The sequence below is a fragment of the Clinocottus analis genome, unplaced genomic scaffold (assembly GCF_023055335.1).
Source record: "Clinocottus analis isolate CAN_PGR_092001 unplaced genomic scaffold, fCliAna1.0.p SCAF_15, whole genome shotgun sequence".
Lineage (NCBI taxonomy): Eukaryota > Metazoa > Chordata > Actinopteri > Perciformes > Cottidae > Clinocottus > Clinocottus analis.
The window spans coordinates 10,161,419-10,178,817 of NW_027175876.1; the positions used below are offsets into that span (position 1 = coordinate 10,161,419).

General features: G+C 41.6%; 1 protein-coding gene across 2 annotated transcripts in view; it reads right to left on the bottom strand.

Annotated features, from left to right (window-relative positions):
• Window positions 1–17,141, bottom strand: part of LOC137785553 (regulator of G-protein signaling 6-like) — a 78,111-nt gene extending 60,970 nt beyond the window's left edge. The window contains exons 1-2 of one of the 2 annotated variants that reach the window (XM_068576892.1): window positions 16,918–17,141; window positions 11,371–11,699 (exon numbers count right to left, since the gene is read on the bottom strand). In XM_068576892.1, the coding sequence (XP_068432993.1) occupies window positions 11,371–11,577 (207 nt within the window). In that variant the 5' untranslated portion in view covers window positions 11,578–11,699; window positions 16,918–17,141. The remainder of the gene's footprint in view (window positions 1–11,370; window positions 11,700–16,917) is intronic. The other variant, XM_068576893.1, reaches the window with a different exon arrangement.
• Window positions 17,142–17,399: the final 258 nt, after the last annotated feature.

Here is a 17,399-nt window from a genome sequence, read left to right on the forward strand (position 1 = left end):
TAGCACAATAATGGCTGCAGGTGTATTTATTCACTGCTGAGCTCGAACTGCTATCAAAATATTAAGACCTTTCTGAATACATTCACCTCCACTTTGTAGGATTCTGCTGCTTCTCTTTCGCACGCTCCCCGCTCCACAATTGTGTCTGAATGTGGGGAGGATGTGTGTGTTTGTGTGTGTACATGTTCAAGCTAAAATGTTCTTTGTGTGGTTCGTCCTTTGATGTGCAGTCCTTTGAAATTTCTGCCAAAATTTGACAAGCAAGAGGCGGTTTCACTACGTCTGATTACAACCGAGGAAACGCCAGAGTCATTGTTTCCCTAACAAAACAAATGTTAATCCCCATAACACCATGAATATCTGGGATATTAATTAAGGATAAACTATTTACTCTCGGGACAGGACCAGTGTGTGAAAAACAAAAAAATTGTGGTGCTACAAAACCCGGATAATAAACTAAACTGCTGGCTCATTGGGTGTCGTTGCACAGGCTCATTATTTTCTATGAGTCACCATCTGCATCATGAATTTATCTCACATACAGGAAACGATCACACAACAAATACACTCCCCCTCTTCATTCCTGCAAAGCGTCTTTTGTACTGTAAATATAGCGTTAATATTAAAACTCAACATGACATTTCTCTGTGAAAGGAAATATCTTTGATGTAATTCAAAAAAAACATTTTGTCAAAGGAGTTTGACAGACTTTGTTTTTTTCGAGCGCAGTGGAAGACGTACTGAGACCAACGCAGGACCCACCGCGGGAAAATCTGAATTAAAAGTCCATCATCCAACATCCTGTTTAAGCAATTAATTATTAAGTACAAGTACTCCCGATGCAGAAAAAAAAGACTCTTCTAGATTATATTATCGATGTAGTTTGATGAACTTTTAATTTATTTTGAGCATCTCTGAAAATATTTTATTTTTTGATGAAATATTCCATATTGGATGATATTTAGTAACTTTATCAGCTCAGCATTTAGGTCTTTGCCATCCATCTCGACTTTTTGCAGCCAGATTTGACATGAGACGGTGAAGCGAAGTACAACTTGAATGCTGGGAAAGACATTTTTTGGCGAGCAAAAAGTCTAAAACTGTCAACAGAAAACACAGTGAAAGGTTTGAAGTTGTCGGACGAAAACATGGATAACTCCCAGAACACACAACGCCGTGGTAGCGACCTGTCAATCACAATATTATGAAATATTATGAAAACAATATTATCTTCCATTTCTGCTTTTAGAGCCTCCTGAATCCTCCACACTGGACCTTAAAGTAGTGTTTATCATCACTGTCAATCTAAAAAACAGAAAAAAAGATAATATTCTCCAATCTGTTGCTAAATCCGTGTGTGTGTGTGTGTGTGTGTGTGTGTGTGTGTGTGTGTGTGTGTGTGTGTGTGTGTGTTTTACACGCTTGCAAATTCCCAAACGCGCCTACAGATTGGTTGCAGTCACTTTAGATTCATATGAACAGGTCTGAAAATCTGAAGTGTTGACAGAGAAGCATGGCCAGGTGGCTTCCTCTGACACCTGCTGTCTGACACAACCAGAGCATGACACATATATTGATGCCTCAATAGACGTGTGAAACCAACTGGCTCTTTGCTGTCAGATATGGGGAAACAAGTGAAAGCGCTTACAAGGAACTCTGAAACTGCGTCAGATCAGACTCATTCAAGTGCATCTGGTTGCAAAGTTGCTCATGTTCCCTTCAGGGATCTGGTGCTGTGATATTTGGACACAAACTGACACACAGCAGCTGTCAGCAGCTTATTCTTATCAGTAGAACTCGTAATCGAATGTCTTATTCTCTAATCCATATATTTAATCACTGGCAAGCAACGAAGGACCGAGTCCCATCGGTTTGAGTCTGACTTCACCAAGGATTAAAGGTCTTGGATCTGTTAAAACAGTAAATAGTATTTCATTGTGCCAGTTACTTATTCAAAAATCAGAATTACCACATTGAATGAGTGCAGCTGTAAGTGTACACTGAGGAGGATTAGTTTGGATTAGAAGCGAGTGATACAGGAACTCAGTGGGGACTCAGGATGTCATTATTTCTGGAGACCCAGGGAATACTCCACTCCCTCCAACGAAGGACTGCTGACACCTCACTGCCATCCCCAAATCCTGCAGTCAATACAAAGACCTTCTGTTCCGAACAGATCCATTCATTTTAATGAACTTCCAATAACTCAATCTCTGGGGATTAATTATACGAGAATGTGGTGGATTCTAATTGTCTCTGTTAAGAGATTTAAATTGACAAAATGTTAAGGTTTTTATGAGCTCAAGAACAATCACGTTCACGTCAAAATCGACACGATATTGCTTGCCAACTGCTGGCAGGTTTTAGTTGATAACGGTCAACATAACAGACGATGGAGTCTCAAGCAGACATTCATGTAAACAGCTTTATTAAAGAAGCTTTGAATTACTGGATAATTCACAGAATACTTTGTTTTAACTACAGTATCTCTTCTTTGAGCGCCTTTGAGTACTTAGAAAAGCGCTTTATGAAATTAATATGTTTCATTATCTCAATCTCTCTTGAGTTGAATTCAGGGAGGAATTTCTTTTTGGTTTTATGGTCTGCAACAATACCGTTTTGGTTCACTAGCAGTGCGCAGAAATCAGTTTTTAAGACACTGATAAAACAAGAGAACGCTATTTATATACCTGCTCAGCACCAAACAGCCGACAAACAAAGTTAGAGACCATCTGGTGAAGATGGTGCAGCGTGGAGCAGTTAAAGAGACAGAGCGCTGTTAGTGGAGACTAAGTGAAACGGCTAGAAACAAACAAACGAATCCTGATGCTCCTGCTCCAGAAGTAATGTGACCGTGTAAACAGGAACGTCTGCTGCCAAAGTGCCCCCGAGCAAGACAGTGAACCCCGGGTTGTTGTACAGCAGCACACTCCAATGCTTAGGATGGTTAAATGCATCTATGTACATGTGTGTATTAGTGGTGGGCCGTGGACTTAATACCTACGCCACGCAGATGAGATGATTCCAGTAAAGTCTCGAAGGGTTTTGTTAACCAACACAATGTTTAAATGATGTGCCTCAAATATGTTTTTACATTTAAATATAAACAGTGAATCTGTTTGGATTACTCATTGTAGGAAGTCTAAAACCATCAGTTTCTAACGCAGACTCAAAAGTGTATGTTCACGTTTTAGGAACACATCACTCAATTTAGAAGCAAAGATCTGTGAAAAAACAGCAAGATAAAAAACGTGTGATCATCCAGTCGTCTTCAAATTTGCAAGTTAAACTTCCCCAATTAGCGTCTTCCCATCACCTTGATTTGATTATCCTGCTGCTCTCTACCTGCTCTGTTGTGATGAGCTTTCCTCAGACATCTGCAGGCGGCTGCGCTGTGATTAGATTCGCTCAGTCATCCACTAAGTGACAAGCAGCGCGCGTGCACACGCACACACATTTTGTTAAGTCCGCTTGAACCCAAACCCTGGAGTCTTTACTCGTGTGTGCAGTTTGTTTTTGCTTGGTGTGAACGTCTTTGGTGCAGACTATGCAGTGGTTCATTTCTGGTATGAACACCATTCGAACCAAAACAAAAGCCTACCATGTATCAGTGTGAGTATGGAAGCCTATTTCCAGCAGTAAAATATATTGTTTTATGTCCAAATTAAACTACGACTTTGGCTTTTTATCTCATAATTTCGACTTTCTATCTCTGAATTATTTTTACTGCGAAAATGGGCTTTCATCATGAGTCATATCATCAGTTAAAAATACGTTTGTTTCTCCTGTTTTGGTGACTTGTGAACCTGTGGCTCATTAGCTATCATTATTTTTAATAAATCTATTGTTTATCAAAACACAGATGAGACAATAACTAGCTAGCTCACCTCGTGGCACCTCCACCTCACTCCCCGCTGCTCAGAGAGCGATGGGCAGCTGAGTCTTCTCCTGCTGGAGTTAGTTACGCACCATTTAGACCCAGCCCGCTATTTGATTCATTTTCTGTAGCAAACACGGTGAAATAAGCGAGCGAGGTAGCTGACCAGCAGCTCCTTAAAGAGTCAAATTTAACAACTTACTGCTTCTTCCACACACTCTCGTCACAGCTCAGGAAAGCACACTGCCATCGCCAGATAGGTGACAACTTTCTTCCGCTTAATTTCCGATACATTAACCACTGTAGCATGAATAATGAAAGAATTAGCAAGCTAACGATCCCACCGCTAAATTGGTGAAATTTAACAACTTTGCTTCATCCCCACCCTCTTGTCCCAGTGCAGATGCTTACACCACGCACATGAGTCAACTGTATGACCCACGAGCCAAAAACATTGGCACTTTTTTTTTACCAAAACACACACACACACACACACACACACACACACACACACACACACACACACACACACACACACACACACACACACACACACAAACACACACTAGGCTTTTAACTTCAAAGTCTCATTGAATGTTTTCTTGCAAGTGAATATGTGTTGTTTTTTATTGCTGCTCCACCGCATTTAGACTAAAAATCAACTGCACCGACATTTTAAAACAAATGCAAAAATCTCCAGCAGTCAATGAAGCAAGCTTCAAGAATGAAAATCTGTTCAGCAGTTTCCTGCTGAAAATGAATAAAGATATTCCGACGTGATTAAATTACCAATCTTGAACCGCAGTATCTGCTCGGATACTGATGCCATCAGAGTTCAGCAGAAAGCCGTGTCGGGGGTTCAGCCAGCGATGATTCATGTTCTTGCTTACCAATGAATATCTTTGCCACGTGAAATTGCCTAATAAATATGCGCCAGATCGCAGTGAGTAGACACGACTGGAATTTTATGGTTCGTAAAGCCGATGAGAAGCTCAAAGGCGTAAAATAAGTCATCACCTTGTGCAGCCTGCAATTCATGTTAACACTAAATAACACAATTATTAAATCAAGCCTAAATTGTGACATTAAATCACACTTAATCGTTTGTATTGCTACCAAGAATACTTAAGCAATATCCTCTTTATACAATGTATGCTTTTTCATATGGTTTGTCCTTTAAATGGAAATTCCTCTTTGCATGTGTTCATACACATTAGGAGTTACTTTTGTTTTAAAGGGATTTATTCAAAGTCACTCTGTGGACTTCAAAGGATGAGCAGTTGACAAAAATATGTACCTGAAAATGTGCACATAGAGCTCCCTTTTTCCCCTCAGGGCGACTTTGAAGGTTGCTTGACATTTTCTCGGGGCATTTGCAACATGAAAACAACAAAATTAAATGAGCACACACACGGCACAGCCGGTGGGATTTGAGTATCCAACAACAACAACAACAACAAATGTATTCATGCTCCGTTACTCCTTAAAGATTGGTGAGAAAGGAATATTTTTCACAGACTTTACAGTTTGCTAAAAGCTTTTGAAGTTAGTTTATAGACACACTCACAACTCAAACTCTGCAGGACACAATAAATGTTGTCTGCCTCTGTCTGTGTGAAATACATATTTTGGTTTTTTAGTCCGAGCGTCTGTTTGTGTACATTATATTTTGCAGGACTTTTCACGGCTGCGAGTGAAAATAATGTTTCAAGAATATAAATGGTACTGGAGAACTAGAACTGGTGGATTTGTTATAGGGATCGGATTGATCCAAAGCATTACTCATTGTGAACCGAGTAAGCCATTAGTTGTGGACATAATGGATAAATGATTGTGATCAATATTTTCTCCTTTTAGAGATCTGATGTGTCCTACAATATGTGGAGAGGAAGCACGACATTAACTCACGCTCATTTCATTTCACAAGGAGTTTTCAGCATCAGGGTTGAGACGAAAACGATAAGTTACTTAATATTGATCACAATTCTCTTATTTTGAAGGTGACCATTTAAAGTTACAATATATTGAACTGTATTGCCAAATATAAAGCCCTATATTTGCCATAATATTATAAAACCTGTATCAAAGCATAATTAATCTAAATTGTTTGGAAAAACTACAATTTCCTGAAGCCTTTGGAGGCCGTTCAACGCACCTAAATAACAGTGTAGCCCATTGATTACTCTTTTATTTTACTGATCACAGGGTCAAAGATGTGGGTGGTGCTAAAGCAAAGGCCGTCCGCTCATTGAAATCAAAGGTTGAGTATAATGTGCTTGAGAAAATGTGAAGTATTGCTTGACATTTTAGCACAATGGGGATTCTTGAAGGAAGGAAGCAGGTGGTGCCCTCTCCCAAACCAGCGACCGCATCTCTAAAGTCAGTGTGGTGAGCCGTTTGAGCCTGAGGCTTTGTTCCAGACGGGGACAGTGACAACATGCGACACAGACCTCGTCCGACTGATGCAGCTGCAATGTGGAATTTGAGACCATCCTCACCAAAAGCATGACCTGAACATGAATAATTCAATCAAATCAACTACACTTCCTTTTTTTGTGGATCCCTCTGCATTTGCATTAAAAACTGGAGTTCTCAAACTTGCTGGCTGTATTTTTGCACAGAGCGTCTAACTTCTTTAAGTTTGCTTTAGCGTAAACACAATCTTTCCCTAACTCTAGACCATGAACACAATCTGTAGTGGCCGATACGTGTCTGCCACTCTGCTGGGTGCGGGACAAGATCCTGTCTTTCACACACACTGCCGTTGGTTTATGTTTGGGTGTTATTTCCCGTTTAATTGTAAACGGACGGCAGTTACATGTTGTTATTTTGTTTTCTGGATCTGTTTACGAAGCACTTTAGTTTCGCGGTAAAAACCGTCTGATCTCCCCGTCACCCATGCATCGTCAATCCCTCTTGCTCGTACCGTTGCCCCGTATTTAAACTATCACAATAAAACACACTTTACCACAATAAAATACACACCCGTGACTAATGGCTCCTACACAATCTTTTAGCTGCCTAAAATGTACCACAAGGTTGGCAGTTCAGATTTTTTTTTGCAAAGTACATATAGATTATTTTGACAGAAAAATGTGAATTTCTGGTAAAAAAAAAATAATAATAATAATAATGAAAAAATTAAAAAATGAGCACTCAAATTCTGCCTTTTGTGGCAAACTGGGGCACACATATTGTTTATTGTGGCAGAAAATGCTAAATACTCTGCTGAGAATGTCACTCAGGTTTGCGCAGCATTGAACCCCTGCTGCGAGGGAAGCATCCGACAACTGTCTCGCTGTGGTTTCCCAACCTGTGAGCTCTCTTCACGGTCACGTTCCAGCAGCTCAGAGGAATAAGGCAACAGGCATCTGTATAAACAGCCTGCTAAGTAAACAGGCCTGCAGTTCAACAGCTACTGTTGTCAGGCTGGTGAGAGCAGAGGGGAATGAAACAATACGCAACAGCGCTGTACAAACACACACTCTGAACGCAGAGTACACACATCCTCTGCAATCTATTTTTTTTCTCACACACACACACACACTTGCTGAGCAGATGCTGGCTGACAGGTCTGAACACATGCTGGTGAAAAGGTGAGTCAACACCCTCCAATCCTGTCTCCTCACCTTAACATCACTTCCCCATTATCTCAGATAAACAGCAGAGATTAAAAGGGAAAATGGAGTAGAAGGAGACAGAATAGAAAGAATATATCACAAATTAAAGTACCGTAGACTAGATTAAGAAGAAATATATAAATGAGTGTAAATAGAAATCGAATAAGATAGAATAGGAAAACATATGTGAGTCCTGGAATGGAAGAAGACAATTGAATAGAATGATACTGAGAATATAACACAACATATAATGACTAACTTAGAACAGATATAGCCATTAAAAGGAATAAATGGAAAGGGTAAAGTTGTACATCGTCTTTCTAGCAGATGATTGGCCCTCCAGAGGTGTCACTTCTCATCCTAATTACTCTTCAAGCGCCGACCATCAGCGCGCTTTAATTTATCCCTCCAACCTCTCCAACTGATCCTGCATCAGCTGAAAGTCGAGCTTGATACTTAGCGTCCCAACGATTTGTAAACGGAGTATCAGGGACACAATTTGCATTTTTCCCTCATCCCCCTCTTACGTGTGGATCATTGATGACTCGTCCAGAAAGACTAATGGGTTTGCAGACCAGGACATACATATTTCATAAGAAAGAAACCTTTCGCGCAAAAGTACATGTTGTGAATCAGTCGCTCAGCGGACAAGCAAGTATTGTTTGAATGCAGAGAGGCTGAATCTTTTATTATTTTATTATTATTTCCATAGTCTGTGTTAAAGGCCCTCTGATACGCGTCTCGTCGTTCATTTGTGCTTTACTCTGTTTTCAACTCTAATTTGAAAGATGGCCGACGTTAGCTCACAGGGAACAGCAACATGTTTTATGTTTCCAGTCAAAGATGAATCACACTGATGAAACTTTTCGCTGTGACATTTTAAAAGCTCGCCTCCAGTGAAAACCCATCTGAGACTTGTCAAATATTCCATGCTTTTCTTTTCTCATTCAGCCGTGTTGCTGTTATCCTGCTGGATGTGGACGTCGTCTCCAGACAGCTTGATTACATCAGGAAGGTGTTTAATAACCACTCAAATATGTCTATTAAAAACCACTGCATCATGGTGGGTTTCTGTTCAAACTCCACAGTTAATGTATATGATATTAACTGAAATACACTTTAACACGGTTAGCAGGTAGTAATTAAGGTGTCATAATACATATGATCCAGATGTGAACCATAATAACAGCCTCCCCAGCAATATTAATGTATGAATAATCTGAGTAACAGCAGATTTAAAAATGTATTTGAAGCAACTTTAGGAGCTGCATTTTATCCTAAAAAGTTGTGTAATCATGTTTCTTCGTGCATCTTCTTTTATTGGAGCTTTTTTGCTCCCTTTTTCAGTGGATAAGTTTCCATACGGGAAAAAGCAAAACTTCTAAAATATTAGAGATTCATATTTGATCAAAAACAGTGATTTTGTAACTTGTGCATTGCTGCCTGTCACACAATGCATCGGCTGGATCATACAAAACATGGATGTTTTCAAATACAAGCCGGTTGAAAACTGAAACGCAGTCAGCGAAGCAGAAGCAATCCAACGTCACCGATTCAGACTTTGGTCTTTCTTCACGTGTCTCTCTTTATCTCAGCCTCTCTTCCCTTTTTCCTCTTGGGCTTCTTTACAAAAATCACTTTTTTCTCTTCGGAGTGTATTGCATTTGCTCTTGACCCATTTTATCTTTTTACACTCCTTTTGCTCTCTAACCTCCCTCTCTCCCTGCATCAGGAACTCATTTATCACGACCGACACTGGTTGCTGTCTTGCAATTCCAGATTTTCAAAGCCTAATACATTTCCTCTAGTCTAGACGCATACATTCATACATACCACTGTTGCCAATTCCTCTTTTAAATGAAATGTTTTTACATTTTGGCCAATATTGAAACGCGTATTGGCCAATGCAGATGTACTGAAACAGGATGAAAACACTCGAGTGAGTACTTTTCCTAACGATCCTAACGTTAAACACGACATTTCACGTGTGGACGACTTATCTTACGTCCTGTAGTTTTTCAACACTGCATTTGCTTTTACAAATATGCCACAAGTGTATTCCTCCCCAGTTACTCTCGTCCAGGGATTTGGATTAAACTTTCTCCAGACACCAGTTTTAAGCTCCCCACTGTCACTCTAATACGCAAACCCTCAGGCAACAGACAAGAGGCACAGAGTCCCACTGAAGCCAGTTCAAGGTGAAACACACAGACATGGCAACTTTTTTTAAGTTTGAGTTTGCATTGCTGAAGCACGAACCCCACAGGGAGGCTCCACGTTGTCACTGTGTTGCATCTCACGACTAACAGTGGGCTCATCAAAGTATTCACCTTGACCCACCTTGTTTTACACAATGTGAAATAAAAGGGCTCGGTTATGTGGCTGATATATTATCTTACAATACAAGTCGCTTCATACCTCAATTATGATATAACATGTTTTCCACTAATAAAGACACGGTCTTAACCACATGGTTTTGTACTTTTATATAAATTAAATACTATTACTGAGTATTTTCTCATTTAGTATAAGAACTTAGGATAATGGAAATAACAGGATTAATGTTGAAGCATCGGCCAGCGTATTTTTTCTTCTGGTAGTTATTAAGAGATTTTCTGTGTCTGAGTCCAGAGCCGGCTCAGGTAGAGGCTTATGAAGCGCTGCTATTGTTCATTACCTCGGTTATTTCAACCCAGTTTGCTCCAGAGCAACAACACTGCGGCTCACTTCTTGTGTTGTGCTCTAAAGCCAGCAGATCTGACCCGACGGCCCCAAATGAAAAATGCAGCGTCTCCATTGGAAGGAAACCCGACAGCGAACAGCTAAACACAACAGATGTCTTGAGAACACAAAAACCTCTCTAAATGTGTCACGTGCATGTTTTTTTTGTGCTTAAAAAAGGACGGTGAGTCGGACGTAGCGGCATCTAGCGATGAGGTTGCAGAACCAACTGAATGCCACAGCGCTCACCTCTCCCGCTCCACGACGTCGCGACGAGCCGCTCAGTGCCAAACTTTGGTAACGCTGATCACCTCACTCAGGACATGCTCACCAGAACGACGCACTACTTGAGGAGCAACACAAGTTACTGTGTGAGAACTACAGCGGCCTTCAGGCAACGTTGAAACGTTAACAGCTAGTGTTTGGTTTGTCCCTTCTGGGCTCCTGTAGAACGGTGGCTTAACATGGCAGACTCCAGAGAGAGGACATGCTCCATATGTAGACATGAAAGGCTCATTCTATAACAACATTTCCTAGTTTTAGGTATTTATACACACATGTAAACTGCACACCAATGTACTAAATCAGCAATCTCAGTTTTTATTCATAGTTCTTGTTTCATGTTTTTCTGCAAATCTGCAGCAACATGAAAGAACTGACTGTGATGAGAATGGATTTATCGCGTTTAATATTGATTAGTTCATATTTACAGTAGTATGCTGTGTTAGTTTTTCCTATTTTTTTTAAGTTTGTTGAATTCAGTCTTATAGAAATCTACTGTTAAATGTCAGAGCATCCCGTTGTAATGGTGCTATGGTTAAAAGCTTGTTGGAAAAGGCTGACTCGTCTGCATAACAGCTCTTTGAAGCTGAAGCGTGCTCGTGGGGATTCAACGTCTCTCCCTTGATCCTGTAGCACCAACAACAAGTTTACCATGGACTCTTATCACAGCTACCAAAGATCTATCCCCAGTATTCGGTGAAAAAGTAAAGAGTGTGATATGAACAGGTCGCTGAGGCCAAACATATTCCAGACTCAAACCGTGAACTCTCAGCAGCACCACGAAATCTCAAACTTCACCGATTTCATCAATAAGAAATGAATACACTTAATAAAGAACAAAAAGAAACCGCGTTGGGATTTTGCTCTTACCTTTCTGTAGACGATCATGTTGGGGGAGTCGTCGTCTGGGTCCACGATGCTCATGGACCTCATGGATCGAAGAAGTCGGGTTCTGAGGACGCTCTCCTTCGGCTCCTCAGACCCTTCATCAGTCTCAGACGCCTCCACAGTGCTCTGCTGCTCCTCTTCCTCTTCCTCCAGCTGCTGCTGCTGCTGCTGCTGCGGCGCCTCAGCCATCACTACAGTCTCTCTTTCAGTCTTCTTCTCCTGCGTCGAGTTATCCTCCTTTATCTGTGTCAGTCTCTCTATTCCTCCTTTTTTTATGTCTTTAAGGCTCTCTCTTCAGTGTCTAGGAGCTGCTGTAGAGAGAGAGAGAGAGACAGAGAGAGGAACTATAACTCACTACTGGTCTGCCATCCCTCCAGTCTTTGTTTTCCCATCTTCTGTCAGCAGGCACAGGATGGATAATAGGAAGGCATCATATATTCTGCTAGTTTTTCTGTGTTATCTCTCCTGTGATATTCCTCCTGCTTCGCTGTCACATGAGATTGAAGTAACAGGAGAATAGAAGACATCATGTGGAACTTGTGCTCTGTTTTGTCCCTGCGGCTTCTCCCTTCATCCTAATAATCTCTGAGAGGAACATTACATGCTTCTTTGGCATTATAGATAGCGTCTTATAAATAACTGCCTTTCAACTCAACTTTTACAATAACCTTATACGAAAATGACAAATACAATACATGTTACAATTGAAAAGGGGAAATCTCAGATACATGGATCCTCGCTTGTTGAGGTGCTCACAAAGTGTAGCAGCAAAACTGTAAAAATGTCCTTCTCACTTCATTATAACTTGTAACACACACACACACACAACTGGCATCTAATAACTCTTAGGGCCTATCGGCTCTTTTCTAATGGACTGAAAGCTGTCAAAATATTGACACTTGAGGACAGATGAGATGAGACAAAACGAGAAAAACAACAAGAGAAAAGAGATGAAATTCAGGACAGAAAAAGGAGCATGCAGGAAGAAGAGAGGAGAATGAACTTAGGAGTTGGTGAGAGAGAAAGATGAGCTTCCAAACTGTACATCTCCATCTCCTTTCTCCTAGACCAGCTCGTTACATCACATACATAACTGGGAAACGGTTCTCTCTCTTCTTTAGCTCATCCGAAAACTGTCTTTCACTTCCTCATCAGAGCACATTCATCTCCAGCCAGCTGGTTTCCCTACTGCCTTTACATAATCCCATTAATGTGCAAAATAAGCTCGTAATTTGCCAAATTTTCTTACTTGATTAAAATCAAATGGACAAGCACCCAAAAAGCAAGTCTTATACTTTAATGCCGTCAACTTTCTTTGGGCAAACATATGATAACAAAACATATATTCCAGTTTTCTGGTAACCTGCTTCATCTCAAGAAACACAGTATTTAAACAAGTTGGTTCAATGTATCACATGTTTTATGATTAAATTGCTCCTCTACACAGCCTGCTCTCTTGTTTCCAGGCACATTGAATGAAGCAATTCAAGAAATACAACAAAAGCAAAGAAAACAAGAAGAAATAAGAAGAAAACTGTATTTAATGAAGCCGAAACAATCTGGAGAGTCACTATGAAAGGAAGTGTGACCTTCAATTAAAACAATAACTTCTGTGTATGTTGTATTGATTTCAAAATCTTTGACAAAGTATTTTTATGTAATTGCGGGGAACCATAGAAAAAATATGAAGCCACAGCCAGCAGTCAGTTAGCTTAGCTTAGCACAAAGACGAGCGTCAAAGGGAAACAGTAAAGCAGCACCTGGCCTACAATTAGTCTGGAAAAGCCAGAACTTATTTTTCTTTTCTGTTTTTGATAATAATTAGTGAGCTTTAGAGCTAGCTGTTTCCCCCAGTTGCCAGTCATTATGCAACAGCTACTTTAGAGACATGAAAGTGGTATTAATCCTCTCATGGAACTCTTGGAAAGGAGGCAAAAAAAGGCATGAGAAACCGCTGTGGCTCAGTCCAAAGTACATGAGGCTTGTATCGAGTTCATTTAATCTGAAAACCAACAGTAATGAAATCATGAACGTAGAACTTTTGATGAAGTTCGCCAGTGTGAATACTCACATTTCCAAACACATAGACCTTTTCACAATTATTCGACATGACACTGTGTTATTGTACAGCAGTTGCACGTGACTGTATTGTACTTTATTATCAGTATTGACCTTTTCTGAAGGCTGCAAACATAATGTGCTCAAGTTTTCAAACTTGACTTCTAATGCTGGCTGTGAACCCGAGGTGGAGCATTGCAGTGAGTGAGTGAGTGATGACAGAGTGAGTGAGTGAGTGGTGAGAAAGTGAGAGTCTTTGCTATTGGCACGGGCATTTAGCACCACGTCAACTGGTTCCTTAGATCAATACTCTCATCAGCCAGCTGTTAGAGAACGGACAAACAGAGTGCACATGTTTGAGCCTCAGAGGCCCGTTGCGAGCACAGGACCAGCGCAGCATGTGTTTGGAGACCCAAATTTGAGGAGAGTTTAATGCATTTCTGAATCAATAGCTTTCGACATGCTTCTTCATCATTGCTGCGCCATCTGCTTAACAGGGATTCCAACTCAGAGTGAAAATAAACGCCTGATTTGTTTCCCAGTAACGCTCAAGTTCACTGCCCCATTGCTCCATCCAGCTCCTGGAATCACACGCTGGCCTGAGATCAATACCCCTAACGTTCCCCCCGACACTTGATTTTGCATATAAATGAAATGTTCAGGTTGAATAGGCCCGTCTGATCAGCCTAAATCACACAGTGACTTAGCGATTCTGAGGGGCCTCTTGCTTCTGTTTGCGATGCTGTAGTTGCCCGCAATGCTTTGAAGAAAGGTGTGGTCCCCTGGACAGAAACACACACACACACACACACACACACACACACACACACAGGACACACAATAAACAGGTATGTAAAATAAAATGTATGAAAAAGAGTAAATTAAGTACGTTTGGGCTTTGTTAAGATATTCTAAGACATTTTTCTATGACTCTCTTCATGTGAACTGAGTATTAACTTTTGAACAAATTTGTCATTTTTACATGTAATTTACTGACTGCCAAATGCTGATAGGAGTACATCTCCTCTAACTTAATCTTAATCCGCACATTGAGCCCTAAACTACACTGTATATGCTGTTTCTGCACTTTCAGTCTGTGTGTTGGGTGTTGTGAAATGTTTGTGTCTATAATTATGATTCAACACGTGTGTTGTTGCAATGACACCAGATCAATGACGGGTTGACTGGTTGGTAGGAGTAAAAAGTGTTTTTTACAGTTTTATTTTATTTTTATTCTTTTGTATTGCAAGAGCAACGAGCATACACGTTTTGGCTGATGCCTTCATCATTGTGCAACTCAGTGTTTTCTTCCTCTGCCCAAAGAATAAAGACACAGCTAGAGGGAACTTAAAGTAGGATATTTTCCGGTTTATTGAAACAGACTCGCAGGTAAACGAGAGAGAGAGAGAGAGCACAGTGATCCTTCACTATAATGCACAGATTTTTACCCAAAATAATCACATTTTTTACAGATTTTAGGCAATCGGGCCTGTACTCTTCCAGCTTCTTTCTCCTCATCGCACGCTGTGCTGACAGGAAGTAGAAGCGGAGTGAGACTTCTTGCTGTTTCCCTGTGGAACCTCCACAACGCCACCCATCCTCTACGCCGCCGGCGAGGCCGGATGAGGATGTCTGGATGTTTTACGCCGAGGGGCGGTTGTAAAGTAAAGGACACCATCAATCCAGCAGGCGGCCATCTTTTATGCACAAGGATAAATTATAAATGTTCTGTTTGCAAAAAAAAAAACAACCAAAACTGCGAAGTGTGACACCAAAGTATATCCACTGATTGCCAATTTGTCTAGCTAATCAAAATATGTTGTTTGATTATGTGTGTGTGTGTGTGTGTGTGTGTGTGTGTGTGTGTGTGTGTGTGTGTGTGTGCCAAATCACTTTAGCGTCAAATTGATTCTAATAATCACAAAATTCAATTAAGGCTTCTCACAGATCCATTCACTGAACAGGCTGGACACACCAGACTCACTGCTCACTGCAAAGAGGTGCAGAGGCACAAGAGACAGTAATAAAAGACAAAATCCAAAGTATGATTGACCAATAATTCCTGGAATTATCCCTTTACTGCACCAAAAGTGTGTCCAGTAAATGTTTTGCTGTGATTGTCGATGCCATGAGCAACAGCCTCCGCTCCTTTGGTGTCTCTCTGTCCACCAGAGTCTGGAAGCTGTCTGCAGGGATTTGGTTCCCTTTGAGCTGAAGAGCATTAGCGAGGTCCAACCATGACGTTGAGCCATGGGACCTGGTTCACGAAGTTCTTTCACGGCACACTGGGATGACCATATCTTCATGGATGTTGCTGCGAGCATGTTTATTTTCTCAATTTGATGGTCTCATCCGATACGTTATTCATCGCCACACCACAGCGAACCCCTTGCACGTGAAAACCGACTCGGCAATAAACTAAATCCAATGCGGCTCCACTAAATATCATTGCACTGGATGCTGGATCGTCGCGACGAACCTAAATTAGATCTAAAAACACAAACTGTGAAGGACATACACAGACTAAATCAGCCAAGCCGGCAGGAGTGTCCCCATGGTCGGGATCCATAAAGTCTAAGCCGACAGAACAAGGTATGACAGACAGCACATCCATCAAGCTCAACCAGGCCACATGTTGCCATCTGATCTAATCAGCTGGAACAATCATAATAACTTCAGGACGTGATTGTCAGAATGAAGCTCAGATCTCCACCATGATATAAGTTTGGAGACTTTGATGGATGGTGTGAGAACATAGACATAGATCTCTCTCTGTCTCCAACAGCCGTCTGTGGTCTCTCCATCCTCACAGGACGGAGAGACACAGAGCCAGCAGGCTGCTGCTCTCTCTCTCTCTCTCTCTCTCTCTCTCTCTCTCTCTCTCTCTCTCTCTCTCTCTCGCTCTCTCTCTCTCTCTCTCTCTCTCTCTCTCTCTCTCTCTCTCTCTCTCTCTCTCTCTCTCACACACACACACAGTAGAATGCCCGTTTTCACCAAACACCCACATGCATATATACCACAGCACTGACGCGCACACACACACACACACACACACACACACACACACACACACACACACACACACACACACACACACACACACACACACATTGATTTCAAACGCAGTGCCCCTCGAGTGTCATTTAACTAACCAACCAATTGCGCGCTCATTTCAATCACCGGTGGAATTAACATCATCTCTTTGCGCGCGCGCGCGCGTGCACATCTCCGACATGTACACTACTGTCACCACATGCAAGCAGCTGCTCACTCTGAGATCAACATCGCAGCAGCGTTACGGGAACATCAAGTGGCGCGTGAAAGCGCCGAGCGCAACAGTCTTCTTTTAGTCTTTTTTTTCTTTCTTTTTCTAAAGCTATAACCTCTCTCTCTTCCTTTCTTTCTCGCCTCCGTCCCTTTCTTTCTTTCTGTCATCCCCTCATCTTTACACCTTCCACCCTTCTTGCTTACCTCAGCGCTGCGCTTCTCTCTCGCGTGGAGCTCCGAAGCCAAAAAGCTGCTTCACCGACCCACCAGAGCGCTGCACACTGGAGAGAGAGAGAGAGAGAGAGAGAGAGAGAGAGAGAGAGAGAGAGAGAGAGAGAGAGAGAGAGAGAGAGAGACAGAGAGAGAGAGAGAGAGAGAGAGAGAGAGAGAGAGAGAGAGAGAGAGAGAGAGAGAGAGAGAGAGAGAGAGACAGAGAGAGACAGAGAGAGAGAGAGAGACAGAGAGAGAGAGAGACAGACAGACAGACAGACAGACAGACAGACAGACAGACAGACAGACACACACACACACACACACAAGCAGCTACTTCTCTATTATGCAGACGTTCCTGTTTTGTGTGTGTATGTGTGGGTGTGTGTTTGTGGGTGTGTAGGGGGGGGAGTTGGCGCTTGCATTATTAGCATTGTGAGGACTAAACCCAACTCGAAGTTGACACATTCCCATCA